Raw genomic sequence first — 18,627 nt, forward strand, 5'->3', positions numbered from 1 at the left:
GCAGGCTTGTTTCTCTGCAGTAGAGATTTACCAATGTGGTACTGGTGACAGGAAAATCCTTAGCAGCTCGTGAAGATGATTTTAAGCCCTGCTGTTAAATCTCATGGGTTAATAAAAATCTGATACAGTGGCAGATGCCTGAGGGCCTGAAATTAGGACCAAGTAGAAACAGGGGAAGATTCTTGTTCAGCAAGTTAGAAACTGGACAGTATCATCTGGAAAGGAACTGAAAGGAGCAGGAGGAGAGAGGGACTAAATGTATAGCCTTTCCTCAGAGCTGGCGCAGACACAATGGACTGAATGGCCTCAATTTCACGACAGTTCCTCCCCAGGTTCCGGCAGGTTTCTGTTCCTGAGAACTGTTCGTAATCTGAATTGGTTGTGGAAGTCCAGAACAAGGGGTCACAGTTTAAGGATAAGGGGGAAGTCTTTTAGGACTGAGATGAGAAAAACATTTTTTACACAGAGGGTGGTGAATCTGTGGAATTCTCTGCCACAGAAGGTAGTTGAGGCCAGTTCATTGGCTATATTTAAGAGGGAGTTAGATGTGGCCCTTGTGGCTAAAGGGATCGGGGGTATGGAGAGAAGGCAGGTACAGGATACTGAGTTGGATGATCATATTGAATGGCGGTGCAGGCTCGAAGGGCCGAATGGCCTACTCCTGCACCTAATTTCTATGTTTCTATGAATGGTTCGCATCGGACATATACGGCCTCCCGGCAATTTAATTTAAATAAAAACATGTCATTTTGCGAGTGCATTTAATCAAACCATTCAAAGGTTGCTGCAAATAGAAATCCCACATGGCAGAAGATGCCTGCAGCCCCACAGCAGGCGGCAATTCCATCCAGTCAGTGTCCCAAACGCTCGTCGATATGTATGGGTGTACATAGGTCAGGCAGTCATTACTAGGAGGGGGGGGGGGACGACTTGGAGGTTAAAATGTGTGAGTTTAGTGAACAGCGGGTAGATGGATGGAGATCTGGAATCACCTTCTTGAAGCAGTTATGTTATCAGAATGAACTCAAGGCTGATGGTGGTCTCTGCCTAATATTGGACATTAGTTCCACCTCCCATTAAGCTTTGTGCTGGATGGCTGCAGCACACCTGGAACTCCTTAAGCACAGATGTGGTGGGGTGACCTAATAAATGGTTTTGTCATCATCGAGCAGATTTGACAGGATAAACGTGGAAAAGTTGTGAGGGAGACCCGAGGCAAAGGTCATCAGAATAAGATGTATGAGTTACTTTGGAGGAAATTCATTTATGCATAGACTGGAGATGGTGAAACACCAGAAAAGATGCATTTATGAGGCAACTGGAGAGGCACAGCTTGAGAATAAAGGAAGAGAAAGATTCATGGACAGGATGAGGTGGAGCAGGGAGAGGCTGGTGACGGGTGCAAACAGTCAGATAGACCATATAATGGACCATCCATGTAGTCAAATTTAATGCATTCAAAAATGAATGTCTGACAAGTACATTGGTAAAATAATATTTGACTTTTCTTCTAACACTATCTGAATCACCCCAGCCCACTCTGACTCCAACCCACTGTCTGTTCCACCAGCTCCACTTCCTCACTCTTCTCCACCCCGCCTCAAGGGCCTGTCCCACTTTCACCACCTAATCACGACCTCTGCCGAGTTTGCCCTTGACTCGTACTCGCAGCATGGTCGTCACGAGGTCGTAGCAGGCCGTGATGCTAGTCGTGGGTACTCGTGGCATCAAGTAGGTCGGGGTGTTTTTTCGAGCATGATGAAAAATGTTCACGAGTAAAAATGGTTGTGAATTAGGTCGTGAAGGTGGGACAGGCCCTTGACTCTCCCCACTCTGACGACCACCCCCCTTCACTGCCTGCCTGACTTGTCCCACTCCACTTTATTTTCCCATTCTCTGCCTGCCTCCTCCCACTCTAGCGACACTACCTCTGTGCCTGACTCCACTCTCTCCCTCTCCCTCTCCCTCTCCCTCTCCCTCTCTCCCTCTCTCCCTCTCCCTCTCTCTCCCTCTCTCCCTCCCTCTCCCTCTCCCTCTCTCCCTCTCTCCTCCCTCCCTCTCCCTCCCTCTCCCTCCCCCCTCCCTCTCCCTCTCCCCCTCCCCCCCCTCTCACTCTCCCTTTCTGTCTCCCTCTCCCTCTCCCTCTCCCTCTCCCTCTCCCCTTATTACTAATAATCCTCCCTCTCCCTCTCCCTCTCCCTCTCTCCATCTATCTGTCTCTGTCTGAGTTGGATGATCAGCCATGATCATATTGAATGGTGGTGCAGGCGCGAAGGGCTGAATGGCCTACTCCTGCACCTATTGTCTATGTTTCTATGTGTTTATGTCTATGTCCGTCTCTCTCTCGTTCTATTTTTAATTCCTCGGTTCATCATCTGCATGTGATAATTGGTGTGCCATTCTGGGAATGTGTCAAATGCAAGTGACGCCACAGAGCTTTGCAAATTAACGGCGAACCTTTCCCCAGTTACTAAAGAGCGAACTGGAGGAGCCAGTCGCACGCAGCCTGAGAGCAGTGGAGGAACTCCTGGAGAAATGTCACGTGAATGCCGATGAAGAATTGCTGAGGAGCTTGGAAAGTGACCGTAAAGATTTACAGGCAACTCTGGGGGATATGATGGAAGTTTGTTCGTGCAGGACTGAAGCCCTGGTGTGTGCCATTGAAGCAGAGCAGGTAGGTTGCACATATTTTAGTAATACATCATTTTTAACCCATGAAATGAGACATTTGTACCATCGGAGTTGTTACTATGATGCAGAAGGCCAATCAGCCCATCACAGCAGGGGCTATCCTGTTGTTCTCTGTCCATTGTGGCCCAATCACCTCATTTCATCTCACATGTCCAACAGCATCTCTTTGTTTTTTTTTTGTTGTTGGCCATCTACCAATGTACAGCAGCAATTTACAGCCAGCAATTAACCTACCAGCATATATGAGGGATGTGGAAGGAAACCAGTGGAAAATCAAATGATCATGGAGACAGTGAGAAAACTACACCAGGTGCTCGAGGTCAGGATCAAACCCCAGTCATTGGAGCAAAACGTAACGTGCTGGAGTAACTCAGCGGATCAGGCAGTAGCTGTGGAGGGAATGAATAGGCGGGCCGAGACCTTCTTCACACTGGTTGAAGTAGGGGAGGGGGATATCTGCCTATCATTTTGCTCCACAGATGCTGCCTGACTCGCTGAGTTACTTCAGCACTTTGTGTTTTTGCTCCAGATTCCACCATCTGCAGTTCCTTGTGTTCCCAGTCAATGGAGTTGCGAGGCACCATCCTGCTGTCATACAAACATAGAAACATAGAAAATAGGTGCAGGAGTAGGCCATTCGGCCCTTCGAGCCTGCACTGCCATTCAATATGATCATGGCTGATCATCCAACTCAGTATCCCGTTCCTGCCTTCTCTCCATACCCCCTGATCCCTTTAGCCACAAGGGCCACATCTAACTCCCTCTTAAATATAGCAACCTGTCCTCCTGGAGTATGGCCTGATTTAAGAATGGCATTTTAGTTCATTATATTAAGCTGTCCGCAACATCCGGACAACCGCATGTGAAGTAAAGACTTAAAATACTGGAGTAACTCAGTGGATCAGGCAGCATGTCTGGTCAAAATGACATTTTGGTGACATTTTGGGTCGTAACCCATTTTCAGACTGAAAGTAGTACACCTATTATTTTTCTCCAGAGATACTGTCTGTCCCGCTGAGTTACTCCAGCATTTAGTGTCTCTATTCAGTATAAACCAGCATCTACACATATGAAAAGTAAAAACTGGAATTCTATCTCTCCCAAAGCCTGCGACTCTCTTGTAGACCGGAGAGGCTGCTGGAGGTTTGTTTGTTTCGAGGGATGTGAAGGTGATACAGGTGAATGAATTTCAGGTCCACTCAGCCATGATCCAAAGTGAACTGAGGAGCTTCGTTGAGGGACTTCATAGACTACTGCTTCTGCCACCGTTCATCTGCCTTGAAAATAATGGCCTGCTTTGTATTCAGAATTCCTTGTTCAACTTTGCCAATCGTAGAGAAGCAGTTGGTGAATTGTACTCATGAACTGCAGCTGTGTGTTAGTGAATATATTCAATTCCCTCTCTTCCATCAAAATACTATTTGTTTCTATCCACAGTAAATAGAGCATTAAAGGTGCAGCAGGCAGTGAAGAAAGCGAATTTCATAGCAAAAGGATTTGAGTATAGGAGCAGGGAGGTTCTACTGCAGTTGTACATGGTCTTGGTGAGACCACACCTGGAGTATTGCGTACAGTTTTGGTCTCCAAATCTGAGGAAGGACATTATTGCCATAGAGGGAGTGCAGAGAAGGTTCACCAGACTGATTCCTGCGATGTCAGGACTGTCTTATGAAGAAAGACTGGATAGACTTGGTTTATACTCTCTAGGATTTAGGAGAATGAGAGGGGATCTTATAGAAACTTACAAAATTCTTAAGGGGTTGGACAGGCTAGATGCAGGAAGATTGTTCCCGATGTTGGGGAAGTCCAGGACAAGGGGTCACAGCTTAAGGATAAGGGGGAAATCCTTTAAAATCGAGATGAGAAGAACTTTTTTCACACAGAGAGTGGTGAATCTCTGGAACTCTCTGCCACAGAGGGTAGTTGAGGCCAGTTGATTGGCTATATTTAAGAGGGAGTTAGATGTGGCCCTTGTGGCTAAGGGGGATCAGGGGTATGGAGAGAAGGCAGGAACAGGATACTGAGTTGGATGATCAGCCATGATCATATTGAATGGTGGTGCAGGCTCGAAGGGCCGAATGGCCTACTCCTGCACCTATTTTCTATGTTTCTATGTTTCTAAAGACGTAGCAGCTTGTTTTAAAATGCACTCCATGGTTTTTTTTTCATTTTAGCCGATTAACAGCTTTTTTGCCCTTTTCAATCGCAGGCTTTTTCTGCAGCTTCATTGTATAACTCTTGACAGAAAATGATTCCGATTTCTGTACTTATTTTCATCGTAGCTGAAGGTCAGAACATCATATCAGGAACTCCTGGCCACACTGGAACGGCTGTCCTGTCACATCGGGGAAAATGCGGTCACCCTGGAGGCCCTGCAGGCTGAGACTGCCCGTGACGTGCAAGCTCTCCAACACCACATACAGCAACACAAGGCAAGTTCTACTGTCAGCTGCAGCGGCCCCAGAAAATGGCTGTGTCCATGCAAACCATTCATCAGGTTAATGCTAATTGAAACTAAGCAGGACGACAGTGAAACTAGTACGACAATGAGGGTGGGGGAGGGACGGAGAGAGAGCAAATGCAACCGTTACTTAAAATTCGAGAAATCAAAATTCGTATTGCTGGGTTGTAAGCTGCCCGAGCGAAATATAAGGTGCTGTTCCTACAATTTGCGTGAGATTAGTTCATGTTTCTTTACAACATTAATTTTTACAACCTAATATCCTGCTTAGTTTCTGTGTTTGATCCCCTTCCTTATCACCTCTTCCACAGCCAACAATGGACCATTGTGGGCTCCACCTTTCCTTGGTCATCCATGGTGGCCTTGATTTGTTCTTTTCATATCTTTCATTCTTTTGTTCTGTGCACCTTTGCGTACCTCTAGTTTCTCTCTCCCCTGACTCTCAGTCTCAAGAGGGGTCCCAACCCCTAAACGTATCCTACTCCTTTCCTCCAGAGATGCTGCCTGGCCCGCTGAGTAGCTCCAGCATTTTGTGTCTATCTTCGGTGTAAAGCAGCGTCTGCAGTTCCTTCCTACACACTCTCTATATAGCTAATATGCTCTAACCCAGGCAGCATTCTGTTGAACCTCTTCTGCATCCTCTCCAAAGCCACTGCATCTTTCCTATAATGGGACGATCAGAACTGCTCACAATCCACCAAATGAGGCGGAACCAAAGTTTTATAAAGCTGCAATATGACAATGGCCTGACCAATGAAGGTTGAATAAGTTAGGTCTGTATTCTCTGGAGCGCAGAAGGTTAAGGGGGGACCTGATAGAGGTCTTTAAAATGATGAGAGGGATAGACAGAGTTGATGTGGACAAGTTTTTCCCTTTGAGAATAGGGAAGATTCAAACAAGAGGACATGACTTCAGAATTAAGGGACAGAAGTTTAGGGGTAATATGAGGGGGAACTTCTTTACTCAGAGAGTGGTAGCGGTGTGGAATGAGCTTCCAGTGGAAGTGGTGGAGGAAGGTTCATTGGTATCATTTAAAAAATAAATTGGATAGGCATATGGATGAGAAGGGAATGGAGGGTTATGGTATGAGTGCAGGCAGGTGGGACTAAGGGGAAAAAAAAAAAATTTGTTCGGCACGGACTTGTAGGGCCGAGTTGGCCTGTTTCCGTGCTGTAATTGTTATATGGTTATATGGTTATAAGTCATGCAGAGAGAAAGCAAAATAAAAATAGCATATCAAAAAAGTCAATGAAATACGTCGTTTTAAAATGATACCATTTTCATCAATGATTAAACTTTGAAAAAATAAAAACCCATCCCTTGAAGAGAACATTTTTAGTACCTGACAGATTGTTTAACCTAATTATTAGTGTTAACATTTTACCATCTGAATCAACAAGTTGCCAGGCATAGAGGTTGTGAGCTATAGGCAGAGGCTGAGTAGGCAGGCACTCTATTCCATGGAGCACCGGAGGATGAGGGGTGGTCTTATAGAGGTGTATAAGATCAAGAGAGGAATAGATCGGGTAGATGCACAGAATCTCTTTCCCAGAGTAGGTGAATCCAGGTCCAGAGGACATAGGTTGAAGGTGAAGGGGAAAAGATTTAATGGGAACCTGAGGGGTAACGTTTTCACACAAAGGGTATGGAACAAACTGCCAGAGGAGGTCATTGAGGCAGGGACGATCACAACATTTAAGAAACAGTTAGACGGGTATATGGATAGGACAGGTTTGGAGGGATATGGAACAAATGCTGGCAGGTGGGACTAATGTAGCTGGGACGTGTTGTCCGGTGTGGGCAAGTTGGGCCGAAGGACCTATTTCCACACTGTATCACTCTTTGACACTATGATTCTATAAATCTTAACATTTAATAGTTCATTGAGTAGGGCGTGATGTCCATTGAGGCAGGATATTTCTACCTGCAAATTTCCAATTTTCCCATTAACTTGTCTGCATGCAGACTGGACATAGCAACCAATTTTACCTTTCAATAAAGGTGAATTTTCTTGCTTTTTCATCAGCTGGGTTTTGGCTGATTAATTTTATATATTTACTAGACTAAGTAGGACCCATTGGGTCCCTGTAACACAGGAGGCTTGGTCCCCCAACGCAATATTCCACCACTCTCCCATAGCCCCCAACTGCTCAGACGCAGTTCATTTCCCCTCATCCCCAGCACTATCTCCCCCTTCTCTTCGCCCTCCCTCTTCAATCCCCTCTCGCCCTCTTCTCCTCCACTCCCCCAATCTCTCCCTCACCTCTCTCTCCCTTTCCCTTCCCCTACCCTCAGTCACTCCCTCCCTCCATAACTCCTCTCCTCTCCCTCTATCCCCCCTCCTCCCCCACTCTCCCTCCTCAGGATCTTGAGGTTGCGGCTCCTCTCCCTTGTTGTGTGCCCCGGAGGAGCATCAGCCATCGCCGCCCTCAGAGCCAGGCCAGGCCAGTGTGTGGGCAGGGGTGGGGGTGTGTGGAGAGCACAGAGAAAAGACAGGGGAAGATCCATGGGGGAGAGGGGGGCAGGAGCCAGCGAGGGCGACCAGAGGGGAGGGGGCTGGAGCTGCAGGGCGTTGCGATGGCGGTGCGTTTGGGATTCACAGCGGGCGCTGGACGCTCTCTTCCGCCGGGATCAGGTTGTCCGCTTTCTGTTTGGCAACATCTCCAACTCCGCGCTGCTTCCGGTCCCTCCGAAACAGCATCCCTCAGCTCTAGTAAAGACGCAGTGGCGTAAGTAGGGGCAGACCGTCCCGGGGAGGGAAAGGAGAAGAGACCAATCCACGCGGAACTGACTGGCAGGAGAGGAGATCGATCTTCGCACGCATGGTTTTTAAGATTTTTAAACCTCGCTGACTTTTACAATATACCACCGGTAGGAACGAAACTTCTTGCACTCGCAGCACAGGAGAACAGCGAGTGAGCTGGCGAAAAATTGTAGCCCTATCGCGTACCGTTTTTGCACAAATAGAAAAAACATGCAAACCGGAAGAGCATAAGATCAGAGTTTTAGTTATGTATAGATGCTTTCTCGACTTGTGTGATCGTTGGTGCCTTTTCCTTCTTTCTGTAGGATTTAGAAGAAGCCTTCACTGATATAAAAACTCAGCTGGAAGGCACTGCATTTGACATCCAGTTCTTTATTTCGGAATACGCTTTGGATCTGGCTCCCGAGGAGAACAGGAGCCTGCTCAAGCTGTTGAATAAGACCCAGACATCACTTAGAAGTGCGATGGAAGTAATGTCAGCACAGATGAGATCTTTGAATCTTAAATTACAAACCAGATTAGAGGAGGATGTCCAGAAGGTTTGAGCAGTTTGATTATGGGAAGTTGGCATGAATGCATCAGAAAATCTCTCTCGCATGCTTCTGTGAAGGTTTCCACACTGTTCTTTTTCAAACAATACTTGAAGTCTCTACACTGAAGGTATGGGTGATCTGGAATCCATTGCCATATACTTGGGAAGTGGTTGTTTTACTTCAAACCACCTTGTTGCAAAAGCCCTAAGTGGCTTCTGCCATTAAACTCTGCACGTGGTAGCTTAAAATTAATGTATCTTTAATGTAGCAAAATAGCCCGTGGTATTTCAGAGGAAATTTACAAACTTAATTTCAATAAAGCTATTACATTTATGTTAAATACACTCCTCCTGTGCTGTATCGCTGTTATAAGTAAAGGACAATATCCAGTTTCTCAGTTATAAACAGTATAACACACTGTGCAAATGTATGCGGATAACTGCTTAGTAACTGAGAAGAAAACCAGTTTAAGCATAGAATTCTTCCTCTCTCCTCTCCCCTACTCCCACATAACATGCTATAAGACCGAAGCAAAGCAAGTTGGAGTGCTTTGTATGTGCATTGGAAGAGCTGGCCTGCAGCTCAGAATGGGAGCTCCAAGAACTGTTAACCATCACTTCCATCCCTTTGCGTTAAAAGGTTTCTGAGCTTAGCAGTTCAGCGGACCCCTGCCAGATTGACTCCATGCTTATGGGGCGATTCCCATGGGTTTCAATCTGAAATAAATAATTTTGTAGTCTAACGTGAAGCTCTGAAGACAGCAGCTCCCTATTCCGTGCATGGTCGCCAGGCGGGGTGGTGGGAGCGGAGGGGAGGGTGAGGGTGTGGGTGGACGGAGACGAGACACTTCAGTGTAATATTCTTGAACTTCAAGTTTTTGTAGCATGAATTATATTGCAAATGGAGTATTTTCTTAATCAAGTAAAACAAGTAGTTATTTAGAGGTGAGATATTATTCGAGCATGCCACTGCATGGTGCTGTAATTATTTAACACACAATAAATGATTGAGCAACAGAACACTGCTTGTGGTGGATAGATCTTGCATAATGTGACTAACACTGTTCTACAGACCTTTTACAGATGGCTACTTGCTGCATTTATTCTCTCGCAAAAACTCTCAAGAGAAAGGAGCCTGGAGTCTAAGGGCATCTGAACAAATCAAATAAAAATGCAGCTGTCACCTTCCTCCTTGCATGAGTTCTATGGGTATATACGGCATTGATTGAGCTAACACCTTTTGTGAGATTCGTCTTTGTTTAATCTGGTTTACTTTTAACCATCTGGTTCACGTGGTTGCCACCTGTTGTCACGTTTGCAGCATACATTGGTGAAGTAGTGTGGGGCCCGATCTTTCATGAATAGAATTCTGTGTTGCAAGGGAACAAGAGCCAAATAAATAAAATGTATGTTTTTGCTGGCAAAACAGGCGTTGGAAGAGAAGCAAGAGGAATGCAATAAGAGACTGCGGGAGATAAGTGATCAACTGATGGTGACGGAAAACAAAATAATTGTCTCTGACAGTGGGACACCGGTTTCCAGTGAAGGCTTAGCTAATTTGCAACAGCAACAGGCAGAACATCAGGTTAGTGGTGCAGTTTATTTGAATAAATTGGAGAAATGGATAACAAGGCCACGTGTAACTTAAATCTTCCGTCCCTCTCTGTGTAACCATGGGCCGAGGTGGGCAGCACAAGGGGGCACTGATTGACCCTATTTGTAGTCAGGTGCCCAGGCATTAATGGTCACTAGAATGTTGCCTGGGTTTCAGCAACTAAGTTACAGAGAAAGGTTGAACAAGTTAGGTCTTTATTCTTTGGAGCGCAGAAGGTTAAGGGGGGACTTGATAGAGGTCTTTAAAATGATGAGAGGGATAGACAGAGTTGACGTGGAAAAGCTTTTCCCACTGAGAGTAGGGAAGATTCAATCAAGAGGACATGACTTGAGAATTAAGGGACAGAAGTTTAGGGGTAACATGAGGGGGAACTTCTTTACTCAGAGAGTTGTAACTGTGTGGAGTGAGCTTCCAGTGAAGGTGGTGGAGGCAGGTTCGATTTTATCATTTAAAAATAAATTGGATAGTTATATGGATGGGAAAGGAATGGAGGGTTATGGTCTGAGTGCAGGTAGATTGGACTAGGGGAGAATACGTGTTCGGCACGGACTAGAAGGGTCGAGATGGCCTGTTTCCGTGCTGTAATTGTTATATGGTTATAATCCATGTTCCATTCTTCATTGCTTAGATTAGGTTACACCTGGCGCTGCTGGGTACTGGGCCACAAAGATTTAATTCAGGCAGTCTGAAAGTGATTGAAGAGCTGACCCCTGATAGTTTGGAGAAGAGATTTGATATGCCAAGCCCTGTCAATCTTATATCACAAAAACATTTAGCATGTGTAAGTTATAAGCATCACCAGACATGAGTGGCAGTTCCTCAATGGGCGGCTTCTGTAACGAACCTACAGTGCTGTCACACAGATGGATACAAATGTTCAGTCTCCAAAATAAACAAATCAATGATATCAGTGATTTTTTTCGCAGAGACCGCTCCCTCCGTAACTCCCTGGTCAATTCGTCCCTTCCCACCCGAAACACCCCCTCTCCAGGCACTTTCCCTTGCAACCGCAAGAAATGCTACACTTGTCGCTTTACCCCCCCCCCCTTGACTCCATTCAAGGACCTAAGCAGACTTTCCAGTTGAGGCAGAGGTTCACCTGCACCTCCTCCAACCTCATCTATTGCATCCGCTGCTCTAGATGTCAGCTGGTCTACATCGGTGAGACCAAGTGTAGGCTTGGCAATCGCTTCGCCGAACACCTCCGCTCAGTTCGCAATAACCAACCTGATCTTCCGGTCGCTCAGAACTTCAACTCCCCCTCCCATTCTGAATCCGACCTTTCTGTCCTCGGCCTCCTACATGGCCAGAGTGAGGACCACCGTAAATTGGAGGAACAACACCTCATATTTTGCTTGGGCGGTTTACACCCCAGTGTCATGAAAATTGACCTCTAATTTCAGGTAGTCTTTACTTTCTCCTCCCCTTCTCAGCTCTCCATCAGCCCACTGGCTCCTTCCTCCTCTTCCTTTCTTCTTCCCGCCCGCCCACCCCCCCTCCCCACCACCCACCCTCACATCAGTCTGAAGAAGGGTTTTGACCCGAAACGTTGCCTATTTCCTTCGCTCCATAGATGCGGCCTCACCCGCTGAGTTTCTCCAGCAATTTTGTCTCCCAATGAAATCAGTGAATTGGCCAGTAGATGGTTTGCTCAGATGGACAACTTTGATTCTACCATTCAATTACACATTAGGAACCAATTGTACAATGGCCAATTAATCTACCTCTCTACTTGTGTTGAGGAGGAAACAGGGGGCCCAGAGAAACCCCACACAATGACAGGGAAAACGTGCAAACACCAGAAAGACAGCACATATGAGGTTCTATCAGATGCACCACAGTGCATGATATTCAGTCATAAAAGGATGATTCTTTATAGCAACAAATGATCTGATGGAGGAACTCTGATTGTTTAGTATCCGTGGAGAGAGATGGACAGTCGGCTCTGTTTTGGGTCGGCACTCTTCCTTGTAGTTTGAAGAGCTATTCTTTGGAGTTAGAGGAGTAATATGGAGGACATAGAAGTTCTTTCTTATCTCCTGCCAGTAATTACCCTCAAACAATCATCCTTACAAAACAAATCTGACCATTACTGCCTTCAACAATCTCATTCCCTGGTGAACTAATTGCCATATTTTTATTAAATACTTCAAAGGCAGATTGTTAGCTGGAAACACTTTAATATTCTCAATGGCTGTGAAAGCTTCCATTGGGAAAAAAAGTATTTTTGTACTGAATAGCAACACCCAAAAACAAACAATTATTGTGAGTTGAGATTTTATCAGTGTTCTATTTTTATTTTTTAAGCCAAAGTGTTTCTACTTAAATGGACTTAGCTGTTCCACATGGTCTGACCTGCATTTTATTCCCATGTGTTTCAGGCCTTTCAAAAGGAAATCCAGGCTAATGCAATCACTTTAGCAAACGTGGTAAGTGCAATAGAAGAGTTTCTGGAGAAGAATGGGGACAAACTTCAACCAGAAGAGAAAGCAGCAATGGAAAAAAAGCTGACAGAAGCCAAGCTGAAACTCAGTGCATTGAGTGAGAAGGTAGACACCGACATCAAGAACCTGGACAAAGCTGTAACAACTGCTCTCAAACAGGAAACCGAGAAGGTGCTGATTATATTTCTCTACAGCTTGGTTATGACTAACCTTGTTCCCTTTGCAATCTCAGGTCATAGCATGTAGTATTATAGACCATACATCTCTTAAATAAAGGATAATTAAGACTGAAACAAGGAGAAATGTATTTACGGGGGGTGTGGGTTGGAATCTGGAGTGCATGAGCAGCAGAAGAGGTGAGGCAGGTTCCATAGTGCCCTTCAAGTGCAACTGGAGAACTATATGCGAGGAAACATTTGGCAAGACTATGAGAAAGGACCTGCCATAGAACTAGTGAGTTCCACTGCAAGATGGGCTGAATATTCCCTTCTACGCTAAAACGATTCTATGATTCATGGATAGGACAGGTTTAGAGGGATATGAGCCAAACACACGCAGGTGGGAATAGCCTGGATGTAGTTGCCCGGTGTGGGCAAGTTGGACCGCGGGGCCTGTTTCCACGCTGTAAGACTCTAACCCTAACCCTAATGGATCTCTCATAAATATATCATCAAATTCTTTGTTTATGTGATCAGGGACACATGAAATATTTAACACTCTCCCCCGTGGAACAGAAAAGGTTAGGAGGTGAAAACCAAAAAACTGCAAATGCTGGAAGGCAGAAATGAAAACAGGAAATGCTGATGACATTCAACAGGCCAGGCAACATCTGTGGGTCATAGAGTCATACATCATGGAAACAGGTCCATCGGCCCAAATTGCCCACGATGATCAAAATGCCCCATCTATGGAGCACCCCGGTGTTTGGCCAATATCCCTCTAAACCTTTACTACCACTGTACCTGTCCAAATATCTTTTATATGTTGTTATAGTACTTGCCCCAACTACCTCCTCTGGCAGCTTGTTCCATATAACCACCACTGTGTGAAAAAATGCTGCTTAGCTTCCTATTAATTCTTTCCCTGCTCACCTTAAACCTATGACAGATGGAAAGAGAGTTAACATTAGAGGCGTCTTGAATGCAGAAGTAGGGAAGTGATGCCCCAACTCCATAAAAACGTGGTCAGCCCTCAACTGGAGTACTGCGTACGGTTCTAGCCAACAAGGTATAGGTAGGATGAGATGGTGCTGGACAACGTGTAGACGAGACTCACCAACATATTGTCAGATATAATAATAGATTGGAGAGGCAGGATCTACTTCTCTCTGGAGCAGAGAAGATTAAGAAGGGACAGGCCTAATAAAATGAGGGTTATAGATAGGGGAGACTGTGGGAAACCTTTCCCTCCCTGAGAGGGAGATAAAACTAGAGAACAGAGGTTTATGGTAAAGGGGAAGAAATTCAGAGGGAATCCAAGGATGACCTTTTTCATCCAGAGGCTGGTATATACCTGGAAAGCATTAAAGTGGTTGAAGCTGGGTCACTGCCAGCGTGTGAGAAGTGTCAAGACAAGCCCTTGAATCGCTTAGGCAATAAAGACTGTAGACCACACACTGGGAGAATGGATTAACACAGAAGGGTGCCCATTCTATGACCTTGTAGAGATTTTGAAGCTGGTTTGGACAACATAGAAAGAGGAAGGATGTTTGCTCTGGTGAGTTGGTTAGAAACCACCAGAGGTGACATATTTCCAATCCTTGCGTGTGTCTGTGTCTGATGCTCTATTATTCACTGGATCTTGTTGACAGGCTGCAGCAGTGAAGCAGTTGAAGGAAAATGACAGCAAAATCCAAAACCTCTTGGACTGGTTGTCCAATATGGAACAAGAGCCATCATCTGATCAGAAGGGAAAGGAAACACTGCAACAGAATGGCAACACAATTTCAGTGGATGGACTGCAGGTACTGGAGAACGAAGACACAGTCAATGGAAACCTGCCCTGCAACGTAGGTGAGACCATGGGAGAGGATGAGAAGGAGCTAACAACTGATGGAGATTTACATGGACAATATGAAAAAGCCAAGGTAGGAAATGAATGTCAACAGCTTGTAATATGATGGGTAATTCTGGGCATGGCCTGGTTCTGTGCCATAGAACTCAATATGAATTTAGAATTGGATGGAATGTGAATATATAAAGATATAAATCTGGACTCTGGGAAGGTAAGAACATAAGAAATAGAATGAGACGGTAGTGTGCCCTCGATTGCTCTGCCATTCGGTAAGATCAAGGCCGTGCCTTGTTCATTTGCCAGCCCATCCCCATGGCCCGCACTTCCACTTCGAGGCAAAAGTGTATCGATTTCAACCTTCCGTACACTCAATTACTCGCCATCCAGAGAGAACCATCTGGAACCCTTTAAATACATTTCTCCCAGGACTGAGCTGCTGAAGTTTCTCCTCAGATTGCACCAGGTAGTTCCAGACTCCTCGGATGCAGGAGATAGTCTCTTGACTCTGTTAGTTCATTTTATGTCTCATAGGATCACCCTTCTCCCTCCCTCCCACCCTTCCAATCAATTCTTCTAAACTCCAATGTGCATTGTACAGTCTTTGGAGATCTCTCCGTTTCATCGCAGGAAGCAATCCAGTGAATATGCTCTGGCACAAAAATCTTACATGGTATAGAAATGGTAACTATATATGGCACTCCAAAGCCTCTACAATTGCACCAAGTCTTTTTCACTTCTGTCGCCCACCTTCTTGCAGTTAGGGGCTATATAACATTTTCCTTCCTGATTTTTTTTCCAAGCACAAAGCAGGACAAAATCGTCAGGAGCAGAGTAAACACATTACCTTCTGGTTCCCTTCCAAGTCGCATGCCGTCCCGACTTGGAAATCTGTCATCACAGGTTTAAATGCTGGAACTTCCCACCCCACAGCACCATGGAATCACTTCACCAGATGTATTTCAGTGGTTGGAGAAGGTAGCTCACTAGCATCTTCTCAAGGGCAGTTAGCGTTGACAATTGGATATATAAGAAGGAACTGCAGATGCTGGTTTACACCGAAGACAGACCACAAATTGGTGAAGTAACTCAGCGGGTCAGGCAGCATCTCTGGAGAAAAGCAATAGGTGACGTTTCAGGTCGAGACCCTTCATCAGACTCACTAATTGACAATGGAATGTTGGTTTTGCCAGTGACACATCCCAGAAAATAATATTTAAAAAATATTACTCATTGCTACCACATGTTAGTTTTTGTATATCATAAATAGGATTTTTCTACAATTCGAAAACATAAGAAAATGCAAATGCAGGAAATCCGAAATGAAAACAGAAAATGCTGGAGGTGCTCATATCGCATACCGTTAGGTAAACTGTACAAACCGGAAGAGAACAGGATCAGAGTTTCAGTTATGTATAGATGATGCCTTCTCTTCTTTCAATGAGCATTCAACTTAGATCTGAAGAAATGTCTTAACCTGAAACCTATTCCTTCTCTCCAGAGATGCTGCCTTCCCCACTGAGTTACTCCAGCGTTTTATATCTATATTCAGTTCAGGTTTATGTGTAACTTGACATTTTTGATGCAATGTTCATGTGTTTGGAAAATGGCTGATCCTTGTGCCGGTTTTGTCCCAAACAGCTCCGCCACCAGCAAGTTGTGTCACAGCAGCAGATTTACATCGTATCTACACAATCAGTCCAGGACTTCCTGCAGAAACAAGGCACGAGCATTCCAGCCGCAGAACGGGAGAAGTTGGAGAAGGACTTGACTCAGTTGAAAGTTCAGTACGAGACCGCGCTGGGGCAGTCTGAAAGCAGACTGAAGCTGGTTCAAGCCGTGCAGGATGAGCTGAAGACCTTTTCCACAGATTACAATGAATTTGAAAACTGGTTGCACCAGTCTGAACGGCAGCTGGAGGATCTCCAGTCTGGTGCCAAGGACATGGACACCTTTGGCGGCAAGCTGAAAAGGCAGAGAAGCTTTTCTGAAGACGTCATCTCTCACAAAGGGGACTTGAGGTACATTACTATCTCGGGACAAAGAGTCCTCGATGCTGCCAAATCCTGTGGGAAATCGGGTCTGAGTAAAGACGGCAAACCTCAGGTTGATATGTCTGCAACTTGTACTCAGGTGCAGAACCAACTGAACATGGCCAGTGACTGTTATAAATCACTGCAATCCAAGGTAAGGCTATCTCTTTGTCTTCTCTGAGACAAGAATTTCTGCCTCCCTGGCTGCCCTTTGGTCTTCTTAGTCAATATGCAGCCCAGGCAGGTTTTAGTTGTGGGATATAACCAAGTCCCTTTTTTCCCCTTGTGAAGCAATGGTTTCACACACTGTGTCATCAGGGGAAACGTGGGGGGGGGATGAAAGTCCACTCGGAATCAATATGTATGTTAAATCACAGGTGGCACAGTGGCGTATAGCTGCTGCCTTACAGCGTCAGAGACCTGGGTTTGATCCTGACTACGGGTGCTGAGTGTGCGGAGTTTGGATGTTCTCCCTGTGACCGTGTCCGTTTTCTTCAGGTGCTCCGTTTCCTCCAACATTCCAAAGACATACAGGTTTATAGGTTAATTGGCTTTGGTAAAATTGTAAATTGGCCCGAGTGTGTGTAGGATAGTGTTAGTGTGCGGGGATCGCTAGTCAGTGCAGACTCAGTGGGCTGAAGGGCCTGTTTCCTCGTTGTATCTCTAATCTAAAATCACATGGCTTTTGTCCAGGTGCTTCGGTTTCTTCCTACTTCCCGAAGATGTCTGTGTTAGAAGGTTAATTAGCCACTGCACAATGCCCCTAGTGAGTGGATGAGAGTTGGGAATCTAGGAATGTGGTGAGAATTAAAAGGGATGAGTGGAAATGGATACTTGATATTGACATGTTCTTGCTTAATTGAAGGCCCTGTTTCCATGCTATATAACTCCAAGGAGGGGTTCCAGAGTGCGGTGCCTAGATTGCCAAAGATATATCGCCCACCGTTAGTTGTGAATGGTAGTGGGGGCTGTAGAAGAATGGGTTGGTTGAAGTGGAGTGTCCATAGTGATGAATCTGAAGAAAAAAAGATATTTGGCAAAAAAAGGATCTAAACATAAAGATAGGATTAAATTGAATATGATCAGTAAGTCTGGCTGAAGAGTAAACAACGTCTTGGATAAAACGTGGACAGCAGATTTAAAACTAACTGAAGCTAATGGTAACAAAGCACTTGGATGAGGTATTCCAGTGGCAGATGGGCTGAGGTGTTATCTGGAGAATGTTTTATGACACAGGTTTTCTTGAATTGTAAGCAGTTGGAGTCAGCTGAATAGTAAACAGTGAAAGGCCTAGATAGAGTGAGGATGCCTCCACTAGTGGAGGAGTCTAGGACCAGAGGCCACAGCATCAGAATAAAAGGACGATTCGAAAGGGGATGAAGAGGAATGTCTTTAGTCAGAGGGCAGTGAACCTGTGGGAATCATTGCTACAGACGGCTGTGGAGGCCAAGTCAATGGATATTTTAAAGGCGGAGATTGACAGATTCTTCATTTGTAAGGGGGTCGGGGGTTATGGGGAGAAGACAGGAGATTGGGGTTGAGAGGGAACGATAGATCAGCCATGATTGAATGGCAGTGGACTTTATGGGCGGAATGGCCTAATTCTGCTCCGAGAACTTATGAACGTATGAAATACTCAAGTTACGAGCCTGTGACTGTATGTCCAGTAAGGGAGACATTTTGTACAGGAAGATGCTGATAACAGAGAGAAGGAAGGATTGTTTGTAGTGTTTGAAGCTGGCGAGGTAAACTATTGATTGGTCTACTCTCAATATAATCAGCTTGGGAGGAATGCATTATAAGGCCAATCTATCAATTGGAAACAGAGGGGAGAGGTTGACAAATGGTGTTGAAGACCACAAGGACCGAGGAAGGGAAGTTAAATCTTACAGTATCCAGACTGTTTTGAAACTGTATAAGTTATTAAACAATAATAAGAGAAGATATCGGTCGTAGTTTCAAAGGGTAATAGGCAAAGAAATTGGTTTGTATATGGGCTACACATGGCATTCATGTAAGTGGCCGGTGCTGTGGCACATCGCTAGAGTTGCTGCCTTATACTGCCAGAGACCTGGGT

At 45.3% G+C, this 18,627-nt stretch overlaps 1 protein-coding gene across 1 annotated transcript in view; it reads left to right on the forward strand.

Moving 5' to 3' along the window:
• The window catches only part of LOC129696942 (dystonin-like), a 529,669-nt gene that overhangs the window by 315,615 nt on the left and 195,427 nt on the right, over positions 1-18,627 (forward strand). The window contains 4 exon segments of the mRNA XM_055635073.1: positions 9,878-10,033; positions 12,445-12,678; positions 14,318-14,593; positions 16,159-16,704. Coding sequence (XP_055491048.1) covers positions 9,878-10,033; positions 12,445-12,678; positions 14,318-14,593; positions 16,159-16,704 — 1,212 coding nt within the window.

Source organism: Leucoraja erinacea, chromosome 5 (genome assembly GCF_028641065.1).
Source record: "Leucoraja erinacea ecotype New England chromosome 5, Leri_hhj_1, whole genome shotgun sequence".
Taxonomy (NCBI): Eukaryota; Metazoa; Chordata; class Chondrichthyes; order Rajiformes; family Rajidae; genus Leucoraja; species Leucoraja erinaceus.